At 44.9% G+C, this 11,532-nt stretch overlaps 1 protein-coding gene across 1 annotated transcript; it reads left to right on the forward strand.

The window, feature by feature from the left end:
* Nucleotides 1-7,282: 7,282 nt before the first annotated feature.
* On the forward strand, nt 7,283-10,947 carry LOC147443890 (uncharacterized). Its single transcript, XM_086526695.1, has one exon. The coding sequence runs from the start codon at nt 7,957-7,959 to the stop codon at nt 10,678-10,680; it is 2,724 nt and encodes a 907-aa protein (XP_086382821.1). The 5' UTR covers nt 7,283-7,956; the 3' UTR covers nt 10,681-10,947.
* The last annotated feature ends 585 nt before the right edge of the window (nt 10,948-11,532 follow it).

Here is an 11,532-nt window from a genome sequence, read left to right on the forward strand (position 1 = left end):
AGAACATCTCTTTCCTTACTTATGATGGCACCTTTGGTGCTACAGACAAAGTCTTGGTCTTTATCCAACAATTCGATGCGGCGTTTGGAGATGAGGGCTTCACGGAGTCCTCTAAGCTACGCCATGTAGCTATGCACTTTCAAAAGTCCGCCAGACAATGGTGGTCTAGCCTACGAGCCAACGGTGAAGCTCCACGAACATGGAAAGCTTTAAGAGCTTCCATTATGAAGCAGTTTTTGGCCACCGATGCAAAAGACAAACTACTCACTGAATGGCGAAGCTTAAAGCTCTCCCCCAATGAATCCATCCACAAATATGTAGACAAGTTTTGGGACCTACAACTCAAAGCCACTGTCTTCAAACAGTTGAATTTTGGAGAGAAAAATCAACAATTTTGTGCGGGCTTAACCGAAGAAATGGCGGAGTATGTCAACTCCCAAAGGCCACGTACCATATCGCCGGTAATACACCATACTATGGTGGCCTCTCGAATCAATTTCCAAACGGGGGCTAAAAGAAATAATAAGCCCCCGGAAAACAAGGGTTCCAATGAGCCTAAGGGGAAGGACAATGTCCAAAAGTCTCCTAAGGGCAACTCCAACAAAGCTAAAGAGAAGGGAGTTTACAAAGGTAAGAATAAACTCTCTCCTGAAGAGCTTGAGCGTTATCGTAAGGATAACCGGTGTTTCAAGTGCGGCGAACAAGGGCATGCATACCGCGCTTGTCCCCAAAAGAACAACCGCCAAGATCCTCCTAGAGCTTCCTTGGTTGAAATCCAAGAGGAGGAGACTCACCAAACTCACCACAAAGGATCTCCTCTATGCCATGCTTGGGGAAAGGTAAGAGAACATGATGCTTTTATTCTCTTTGACCCTGGTTCTACTCACAATTTTATATCTATGGAGTTAGCCACCAAGCTAGGCATACAATCCTACGAGATGGGAGATGTCCTACCCACAGACAGTGCCTTCAAGGGGCAAGAAGCTTCAGTCACTCCCTTAATTGGGAAATTGAGGCTTCATGTCCAAGGCTATGTGGACAAAGAGGACTTCTTTATCTCTCCTCTCAAGCATGAGGATGTAATCCTAGGGGCACCATGGTTTGACCGCCTGGCAGCCGATGTTAAATTTCCTGAAAGGAGAATCTCCTTTAAGTTCAGGGAAAAAGACATGTATATAGATGCTAAGGAAATGGGTAACACTATCCCCATTGTACATACACCAGCTTTCAACAAGTCAATAAAGAGCTCTAATGCTTTAACAAAAGAAAATAAAAGCAACCAAAAGGAATTAGAGTTATCCAATTTTCTCAAGGGGTTTCAAGATGTTTTTATTGACGACATCCCTTGTGAGCTACCTCCTAAACGAGGTAATGATAACCATGCAATTGAACTTCTTTCCTTATAGAGTTTCTCAAGCTCAACAAGAGGAGATTATGCGGCAAGTGCATGAGTTAGTTGAGAAGGGTATGGTTAGGCCAAGCTCATCTCCATTTTGCTCACCTGTGCTATTAGTGCAAAAGAAAGATGGCACATATCATATGTGTGTCGACTATAGAGCACTAAATAGGATCACTATCAAGAATAGGTTTCCCATTCTACGGGTAGAAGACCTATTTGATAAGCTACAAGGATCGACCTACTTCAGTAGGATTGACCTAAAAAGTGGCTATCATCAAATAAGGATAGTTGATCAAGACATTGTAAAGACCGCATTTCGCACCACATTTGGTCTTTACGAATACATTGTCATGCCTTTTGGCTTGACCAATGCACCAGCCACATTCAACCGCTTGATGAAGAAGTTGTTCAGGCCTCATCGAACCTTCACTGGAGTGTTCTTTGATGATATTATCATCTACTCTAATTCATTTGAGGAACACAAGCAACACCTCCAGGTAATATTTCAAGTTTTAAGAGAGAATAAAGTTTATGTTAATTGAAAGAACAGGGAATTTTTCTTGCAAGAGATTCAATATTTAGGTCATATTATCTCTCAAGATGGCATCCAAATGGATCCATCTAAGTTAGAGGTAATAAAAGGATGGCCTAAACCAAGGAATCTTCATGAACTAAGAAGCTTTGTAGGTATGTGTGCATACTATAGATGCTTCATAGAAAAGTTCTCACAAATTGCGGGACCATTACATGACCTAACAAAGAAAAGCGTTAGGTATACATGGTCTGCTAAGGAGAACAATGCTTTTGAAAAGCTTAAAGAAAAGTTTATCTCTCAACTTGTGCTTACACTAGCGGATCTCTCAAAACCATTTGAGGTCCAATGTGATGCTTGTGGTGATTGCCTTGGAGCTGTTTTACTCCAAGAAGGGCATGCCATAGGCTATGACAGTCGAAGGCTCGACCCTGTTGAGCAAGCTCTAGGTATATATGAAAAGGAACTCCTTGCAGTTCTACATGCCTTAGACTCATGGAAGCACTATTTATTGGGGACTCCTTTCATTCTGCGAACGGATCACCAAAGTCTTAAGTACTTCATGACGCAGACCAAGCTCTCCGACAAACAAATGAGGTGGGCAAATTTCCTTTCGCAATTTCATTTTCATATTGCTCACATTGCTGGCAAGCATAATCAAGTAGCTGATGCACTCTCAAGACGGCCAAGAGTGAATGCGTTTTCCATAGCAACTCACAATGATCTATCTTCAATGATAGATGAGTACACTATTGATCCCGATTTTAGAGATGTGATTTCAGCCCTTGCATTAGGGAAGGAAGAATAACCATTTACCTTACAAGATGGTTATCTTCTATATGGCAATAGACTATGCGTTACTAACTCACTACGTGAGAAAGTAATGTATGAATCTCATGCTCCACCTTATGCGGGGCATAGAGGGATTCAATCTACCTTAAAGGGAATTGAAACATATTTCTATTGGCCTACGATGAAAGTGAACATACAAGAGTATGTTTCTAAATTTGTGGTATGCCAAAATACAAAATTTGATAGAAGGAAGCAACTTGGATTGCTTCAACCCTTGCCAATCCCTAATTCACCATGGGAGAGCATATCCATGGATTTTATCTTTGGATTGCCTAAGTCTATCCATGGGAATACGAGAATATGGAAGATAGTAGACAGGTTCAGTAAACAAGCTCATTTTATACCTGTCAAAAAGACTATCAAAGCCCATCAAATGGCAACCCTCTTCATTTCACAAATTTTCAAGTACCATGGCTTGCCAATGTCCATACTGTCGGATAGAGATCCTAGAATGACCAGTAATTTCTGGAAGGGTCTCTTTGAGAATTTAGGGACAAGGCTAAACTTCTCTTCGGCCTATCATCCACAAACGGATGGCCAAAGTGAAATAGCTAACCTAACCATTCTCGATCTACTAAAAGCCTATGTAACGGAAGTAGATCAAAGATCCCAATGGGAGAAGTACTTACCCTTAGTGGAGTATGCTTACAATAACACTGTACATACTTCCACGGGAAAAGCACCTTTCAAGGTAATTGAGGGAAGATCAAAAAGTCCCTTGCTACTTAAGGTACATGGGAAGATCTTCGCTGCAGATGAGTATAGCCGAGACCTACAAGAATCTTTCCAAAAGATTAAGGATGCTATCTCTATCTCACAGCAAAGGCAAAAGGCTGCTGCTGACAAGCACAGAAGAGCCCAAGCCTTTAAAGAAAACGATTGGGTCTTGTTAAAGTTTCCCAAGGCTCCATTAAGGCACACGCCGGGCAAGAATCCTACGGGCCACCAAAAGTACTATGCTAAACTAGCAAAAAAGTACTATGGTCCCTTTCAGATTCTTAGGCCAATCAATGAGATGGCCTATCAACTCAAGTTGCCCAATCATTGGCTCATACACAATGCTTTCCATGTGAGCCTATTAAAGCCTTACAAAGGAGAGCCACCTCAAGAACCAACTATTGAAGACCCGCCGGAGATCGAGGACCAAGAGGAGGTGCTGCAGCCCGAGTCCATTCTCCGACATGAAGACAAGGTGTAAAGAGGCGGTAAGACTATCCGACGATATCTTATTAAGTTTAAGAATTATCCTTTTGAAGATGCTAGATGGATGCAAGGTATACAATTAAAGGATAATGTAAACTTTGTCAATGCTTACAATGCTTCCCAATGAGTAAGCAAATGTACAAAATGTTAAAAATGAACAAAGTTTTTGTCTTATAAGACTTTCTTTTTCTTTATTGTGCACAAAAAGGAAGTAGTATGCATGCTTAGATCAAGTTTGCGGAGACGACGTCTCCCAAACACCAAGTAGAGCTTGTCACTCTATTATGGAAGACTGATAGGACTAATGTGCAGACATGCTTGCGGCAGCCTGAGGCTCTCAAGCGCCAAATGGACTAGTCATCCATTGTGGAATGATGTCGTAGGGTAACATAGGGATCCTCTACCCGCTAAGAAAAGGACTCATGAATATGCTTTATCTTCTCTACACCATAGTCGAGGACAACTATGATTTCAAGAGAGAGGTAATGTCATAATAATCAATATCTAATTCTCCTAAATGATTTTCTCATATTCAACTGATCATTTAATGTGGGGAAGTGCCAGGGGAGAAAAGGCTAGAATATTGGTTAAGCTAGCAGACCGGCCACAGTAGGGATCCAAAGGAGGGAAAATAGGGATCCAAAGGGGGGGACATCTGCAAAAGAGCCATGTGCAACAATGGGCTAAAAAGACCCTAAGGTTCAGCCCATTAAGACTTCCAAAATGCTAAGGTTCCAAAATTCAAAGGTTGTGTCCAAAGGGTTAAAGATTAGGGGGAATTGGATGCTTTGTGTGCTCTCCAAAGTCAACACATATCCCTACATGGGAGGGGGCGATCCCTTCTTCTAGGGGATGAGAGAGAAAGCCACACACACACACACACACACACACACACACACACACACACACACACACACACACACACACACACACACACACAGAGGCTCCCTTTACACAAAGGGAATGAGAGACACATGTCAGCTCCCTAGGCCAGATGCCCACAAGGTGTGCCCAGTTTCTATTGGATGACCCTTGAAGTGGACCAATGAGAATTAAGCTAGAGTAAATCTAGTTTAATTAATTTAAAAACATTTAATAAAAGAAACCAATGAGAATTAAGTCTCCTAGAAGACTATTGGGCAGTCTCACAAGGGGTCCAATGAGCATTCAGGAGCCCAATGGCTTGCCTGATTCCTATTGGCCAGGAGGCAAAGGGGTCCAATGAGAGTTTAGTTTAATTATTTAATTCCCTAAAGCTCTCACAAAAGGGAAAAGGGGGGGACACATGTCAGAAGGCTATCACTTATGCTGCTTAATAGTCATTGGCTTGACTTGGGGAGAGCCAATGAGGGCTCAGCAAGAGCAAATAGCAAGAGGGCTCGCCCAATAGAGAGAGGGGGCTGATTTTTGCAAGGCATTATCACACACACACTCACACAATCTCATGTGTGAAGAAAAGAGAAGACTATCTCTTCCCAAGCTTTAATGGAGAGCTCATCACCTACTCCAAGCTTGTGAGATAAAAGCCTACATCAACACACTCTTGGCATGTGGATGCAAATCCAACCAAGAGCCAAGCTTCAATGCATGCTCATCTCCTCTACCAAGCTAATTACTAAGCTAAGCTATGCTAATATGAGTGATTATGTGAGGAGATGTACATCTTTCTCGTAAGATACTCCTTCTTCCTCTCAATCTACTCTCATACCTTGCTAGCTCTCACCATCTTCGAAGGTGTGTGAGGTCTTGGGTCTGAGAACGGGATAATTCAAGTTGTGTTTGCTAAGTGTTTTTCTTAGTGCATGAAGCTTTCATCTTCATTGCACTAGCTAGTCTTGAAGGAACACAAAGAATTGTATTGTACAATGTCTCTCTTGATGGGAGAAACTATAATACAAAGCCTTTTGGAGGGGGGACCGGCTCCATGCAAATCCGGCCCTCAACTATTGTCATTAGCTTAATTTCTCTCTCTTTTGAAAGTATTGTCGATGCTATCTAACTAGGTGTTATGCTTTTGTTGCTCTCTCCACCCAAGCACTCTTGTAATTCTCATTAGGAATCTATTCTAATGAAATGCCCACTATGTTCATGCTCATTTCCGCTACACACAAGTTATTAGGCCATTAAATGTTACATGGGGTATGTTATGGAATGGAAGATAAGAAGGTTGAAACTAACATTTATGGTCATGTGTGCGTGATGTAGCAGGTCAAGGCAGTTGAGTCGTGGGAAAGTGGCTGACAACAACTAGCAGAACATTGAATAATCCAAAAGACATAGACTTTGAAGTTAGTTCAAAAAAGTCCCCTTATCTCAAAGCAGAATGTAAATAGCTTCATTTATGAGCTGACCTTTTTTATCAATAAGTATAAATACATGGGCATGGGAGGATGATTATACCCAATGTTCTCTCTCTCTCTCTCTCTCTCTCTCTCTCTCTATGCATGGCACCGTTAGTCTAGAGGGACGTGCATGCAAGTATGAGGTGTGTTCTCGTCATCAAAACTCTTTTACTCACAAAAGAGAGGGCCCCCTAACTTGGTCGACTAGCCACTCAAAAGCACTTTTAGTGGGGTTATGGGAAGGCACTCTAAGCGGTTCATATGGGGTTCTGGATCAAAGTTGGTTCAGGAATGCGACCTAACTCTTGGATGGAGTGAGAGGAGAGGACCAAGAGGCTGGGAGGACGTCAAATGGGCCACACAGTGTGTGGCTTTTGGGTAGTTTGGAAAGGTGGGCTCAAGGTATTCTAATTTCTACTTCTCTAGAGTTGTGCAATGTATAAAAGAAGGGGACGAGAGAGAGAGAGAGAGAGATAGAGAGAGAGATTGGAAATGAGTGTTGGAAACTGTATTCGATTGGTCAATTGGCATGTGTTGGCGAGAGATTGGGTGTGTGTGTTTTGAGTTGGGTCACTGCGCACAGAGAGAGAGAGAGAGAGAGAGAGAGAGAGAGAGGCTCATTGGTCGTGAGCGGCATATTGCGCTGCCGGCGTACCGATTCTGCTTGCAAATCGCACCGTTCGCGCAGTCTCGGCGCTCACGAGTTTTCGCTTCCCAGTGAATAAAACGATGGCCACAACCACCACAAGAGCACCTGATGAGAGAGAAGAGAGAAGAGAGAGAGGAGCAAGCGCGCCTTGTTAGGAGGCCGCTGGCCCAGCAACTGATGACAGAAGAAGAGGGGCTCTCGAATCTCCCCATCTGAATTATTGGATTCTGCGCGGACATCCAATTTCTGGTGTACGCATTTGAGTAATTACCCCCCCCCCCCCCCCCCCCGGGTTGCTCTGCTAATTTTGCGCCAGTGAAAGCCCATTTTGATCCTAAAGTAGCAGACAGCATTCCAAGTCACCAAAAGCCTTTGCATGGTAAAAGCCCACATAAGAAGCGCACCTTTTCAATTGACTCATTTAAAACAATCAGCAGAAAACACCCTGAAGAATTAACCAAATGTAGGCAGCAGTGAGCAAGCTGGAAGAACCCCAAAGTCCTGGTGTGCTCTCTCTCTCTCTCTCTCTCTCTCTCTCTCTCACACACACACACACACACACACACACACACACACACACAAAACTCAGAGCGACAATCAACAGGAAAATATGATGCAGGTTTTAGGGTTAATGGAAAGCTTCCTTCTAACCCTCATCAGCAGGTAAATGCCCCCATTTCCCGTTGACTTGTTTGCTTCATTTCCCAAACCTTAATCCATTCTGAGGTGGGTCCTCCTTATGCAAACATGGGTTCTCAGAGTCTTCCAACACGGCCCTTTGAATCGGGAAGCAGATCCCACTCCCCACTTTGTATAATCCCTTTTCCTTTCGCTATTTCATAGCTCCCTTTTCCTGCCTTGTGGGCTTCTCTGTTGCATTATCCCATATGATCCTTCTAATTGCCTCAGGCTCATAGCTTCTTCGGAGACCCTCTCCGCCTCTCGTACTCCTTTTTTTTCACTAATCCTGCACAAGTTTATGGATCCTTCACAAGCAGGTCCGGACATGACTCTTTCTATAGGAAGCCCTGCCTTTATCACACACATACATGGAGATGGAGGTATGGTGCTCACGCCTCCCCATGGACACACCCCTTCCTGCAGCAACCCAGCTGGATCAAAGAGAAAAAGGGGGACTAGTGATATCCTTGCTGCTGGAACAGAGGTTTCAGGCTTGTCTTTCGAGAATGGCCCGACTGTTCAGTGCCCTGACCTTGGCTTGTGTAGCTCTAACCCCAGCCCTTGTAATAGTGACTTCAGCACTGGAAGCAGAACATCCACAGGAGCCATCTTTATGAGGGGCATCAATGAGGAGGGCCCTTTGATGAGCCTCGGCTTGGGCCAACTCACTGAACTTAACTCTCACGGTTTCGGAAACAGTTGTGGTACATCAGTTATGCCTGGCATGCCTATCTCTGTGGATATGGGGATGCGTCATGAGTTTGCGAACAGGAACTCGGACGCAGGAAATGGAGCAAATGTACTTCTTGGATTGGGCCCCTTACATTGCCACCCAATCAGCAACAACAACAGTAGAAGTGGTGCTCGAAAAGGGTTCAATGGAGTTGATGACAACCTTATTGAGAAGGATCTAGGAATGCAGCTGCAATTGAGCTTATCGAGTAGCTCTACCGTCCTGACGTCCGAGGATGATCGTGTGTCGTACATGTCGTTGGGTCAGGGAAGTGGGAGCACATACCCTGATACTAGAAATGGAAGTGTATGTATTGAGCTTAACTTAGTTGCAGACGATGAAGGCTCTACCTCTGCACGTACGATCAAAGCTGGGGGATACATACCGTCCCTTCTAATGGGTCGAAGGGTGGATGGTGTTCCTCTCCTTGAGACAGAAGGGGAGGAGCCAGATCAGATGAATTTTGTGCATCAAGTCCACAGTGCAGAGCTGAGTTTGGGTTACACTAACATGGCAAGAAGTTTGGATAATCTTATGGTATGTGGGAAAACTCTAAGTGGGCCATCTCTAACTGCAGACAGGACCACAAAGACATGCAAGTTTCGTGGTTGTGGCAAGGGTGCTAGAGGTGCTTCCGGTCTATGCATAACACATGGTGGTGGGAGGCGCTGCCAGAGACAAGGATGCAATAAGGGTGCCGAAGGTCGCACAGTTTATTGCAAGTCGCATGGAGGCGGGAAAAGATGCCAGAGTTTGGGATGCACAAAAAGTGCAGAAGGGAAAACGGATTATTGCATCGCTCATGGAGGCGGTCGCAGATGTAGTTACGATGGTTGCACAAAGGCTGCAAGGGGCCGCTCGGGTCTGTGCATACGACATGGTGGGGGGAAACGCTGCCAGAGAGAGGGTTGCACGAAGAGTGCAGAAGGTTACTCGGGACTATGCATATCACATGGGGGAGGAAGACGCTGTCAAGCTGAAGGATGTCATAAAGGTGCGCAAGGTAGTACGATGTTCTGCAAAGCACATGGAGGCGGGAAGCGTTGTATGATACAGGGATGCACCAAAGGTGCGGAAGGGAGTACGCCGCTATGTAAGGGCCATGGGGGCGGCAAGAGGTGCATGTTTGATGGTGGTGGTATCTGTTCGAAAAGCGTCCATGGTGGTACGTCTTTCTGTGTTGCCCATGGTGGAGGAAAGCGATGTGCGGTCGAGGGGTGCACCAAAAGTGCAAGGGGAAGAACTTCCTACTGTGTAAAGCATGGTGGCGGCAAGAGATGCAAATTTGAGGATTGTACAAAGAGTGCCCAGGGCAGCACGGACTTCTGTAAAGCTCATGGCGGTGGGAAACGATGCTCTTGGGGTCTGGAAGGGTCCCCCTACATGGAGTTTGTAAATGATCAGACAGGGGAGCTCTTGAAAGGGCCCTGCGACCGGTTTGCAAGAGGTAAGCTTGGACTTTGCGCTGCACACAGTGCCCTTGTGCAGGATCGGCGAGTGCATGGGGCAGGAACCATTGGGAGTGCACTCCCGGCCGGTATTGGGCCAGGCCTCTTTAGAGGTTTAGTGGGTGGAATTACTGACAAAGGAAGTCATGTTGTGTCTGCTTCGAAAGATGCAAGTAAGCCGTCCTTACAAGGGAGTGAGGCGTTGTGCGAGGAATATGGCCCCCAAATTGGAGCTGGAATGGATTCTTTTAAGAGAGGTAGTGTCGGGCCGTGCAAGAACCGAATGGGCTTTGTCAAAGATGATGATTTGCAGCGTGCTCGCAGGTTTCCTGAAGCTAAGTCTGCAGGGTATAATGCAGCCTTGACAATTGCAGGGAATGAGCTTGCCATCACCCAAAACCAAAGTCAGCCTTTGAGCAAGATAAGTAGTGGAGTTATGGTCTCAAGTATATCAGATCTTCTCGCCACGGGTGCTTCTCTCCCTAACAATTGCAAAGATAACCAGAGAGTCAATGTGACAAGTATTTTTGGTGGCCTAAACTTAGTGACTAATTCTTCTGCGGAAGTTTCTACTGTTGGGAATCCCTTGATGGGAGAGCGACGGGTCTTACTTCCACCGCAAGTATTGGTGCCTCTATCCATGCAGAAAGAACAGTTTTTACCAAGCCATGGGAGACACAATGTGAAGCGCACTAGGATCAACCATATTGCCGGGGGAAGTGGCAATTCTGATGAGTCAATGTGTGAAGGCAGGGTACAGGGTGGCAGAGAAGAGAGAGTACATGGTGGCAGTGTCTTGCCATTGTTGGCGTCGGGAAACAACTTCAAGGAAATTTCTTGAGCACAGCTGAGAAAGGCTGACTCAGATGACGGCTTTCAAAACCATGGAGCAACTTTGATGGAGGATCAGCCAATGTAATGTTTCTTCTCCTTTGTATATATTACAACCTTGAATCATCAAATAATTCACTTTTAGGGACAGGAAGTATAGTGCAGATGATTGTGATGCACATGCTGCTCATTGAGAGAGATTTTGTTTCTAATGTGCTGATATTTATTCATTTTTTGTGTTCGTAAAACAAAGGGAATTGAGGGCCTCTGTTAGCCATCCGGGGAATATGAAATCACACTTTTACGTAAAAGAACCTTGTTTTTTGACAATTTTGGTGTAAAAATCTTTTTTTAAGGTATTTCTGTCCCCAGAGCCTTGGGGCACTGCTTGGGTTGTTGTTGATCTTCAACAGTTTTGAGTGGAGGCATTCGATGGAAACGAGTATTGTGTGCAGGCACTCGCGAGAGTGTGAGTGGAGTATGTAATTTGCGAACAACACTGGACATGTGATCAATTTCAATGTGTGTGTAGATGCTCGGGTGCGGGCCGCGGCACTCACCTCTCCATGATTACCACTCATGTTACCAAAGCTTGTGCATTGATGAAGTTTTTGACATTGCCTATTGAGAGGAAGGTAGTGTGGAGGTGGCTGTGGGTAGTGTGTAGGATGCTCTGGAGCTCCCTCTAGTCTCCCCCTTTCTCACTCTATTTGGAACTCTCTCTCTCTAATTGGAAGGCAGTGCCATTGACGTCTGCCTGCAGAAGTATCTTCCACAACCCTAATGACCAGCACATCAAATATGAGGAAGAAGGAATTGAGCGTATTCCAATTAATTCTCTCTCATCATGAAGGTAAGCAGG

The sequence above is a fragment of the Adiantum capillus-veneris genome, chromosome 13 (assembly GCF_014529385.1).
Source record: "Adiantum capillus-veneris isolate H3 chromosome 13, ASM1452938v2, whole genome shotgun sequence".
NCBI lineage: Eukaryota > Viridiplantae > Streptophyta > Polypodiopsida > Polypodiales > Pteridaceae > Adiantum > Adiantum capillus-veneris.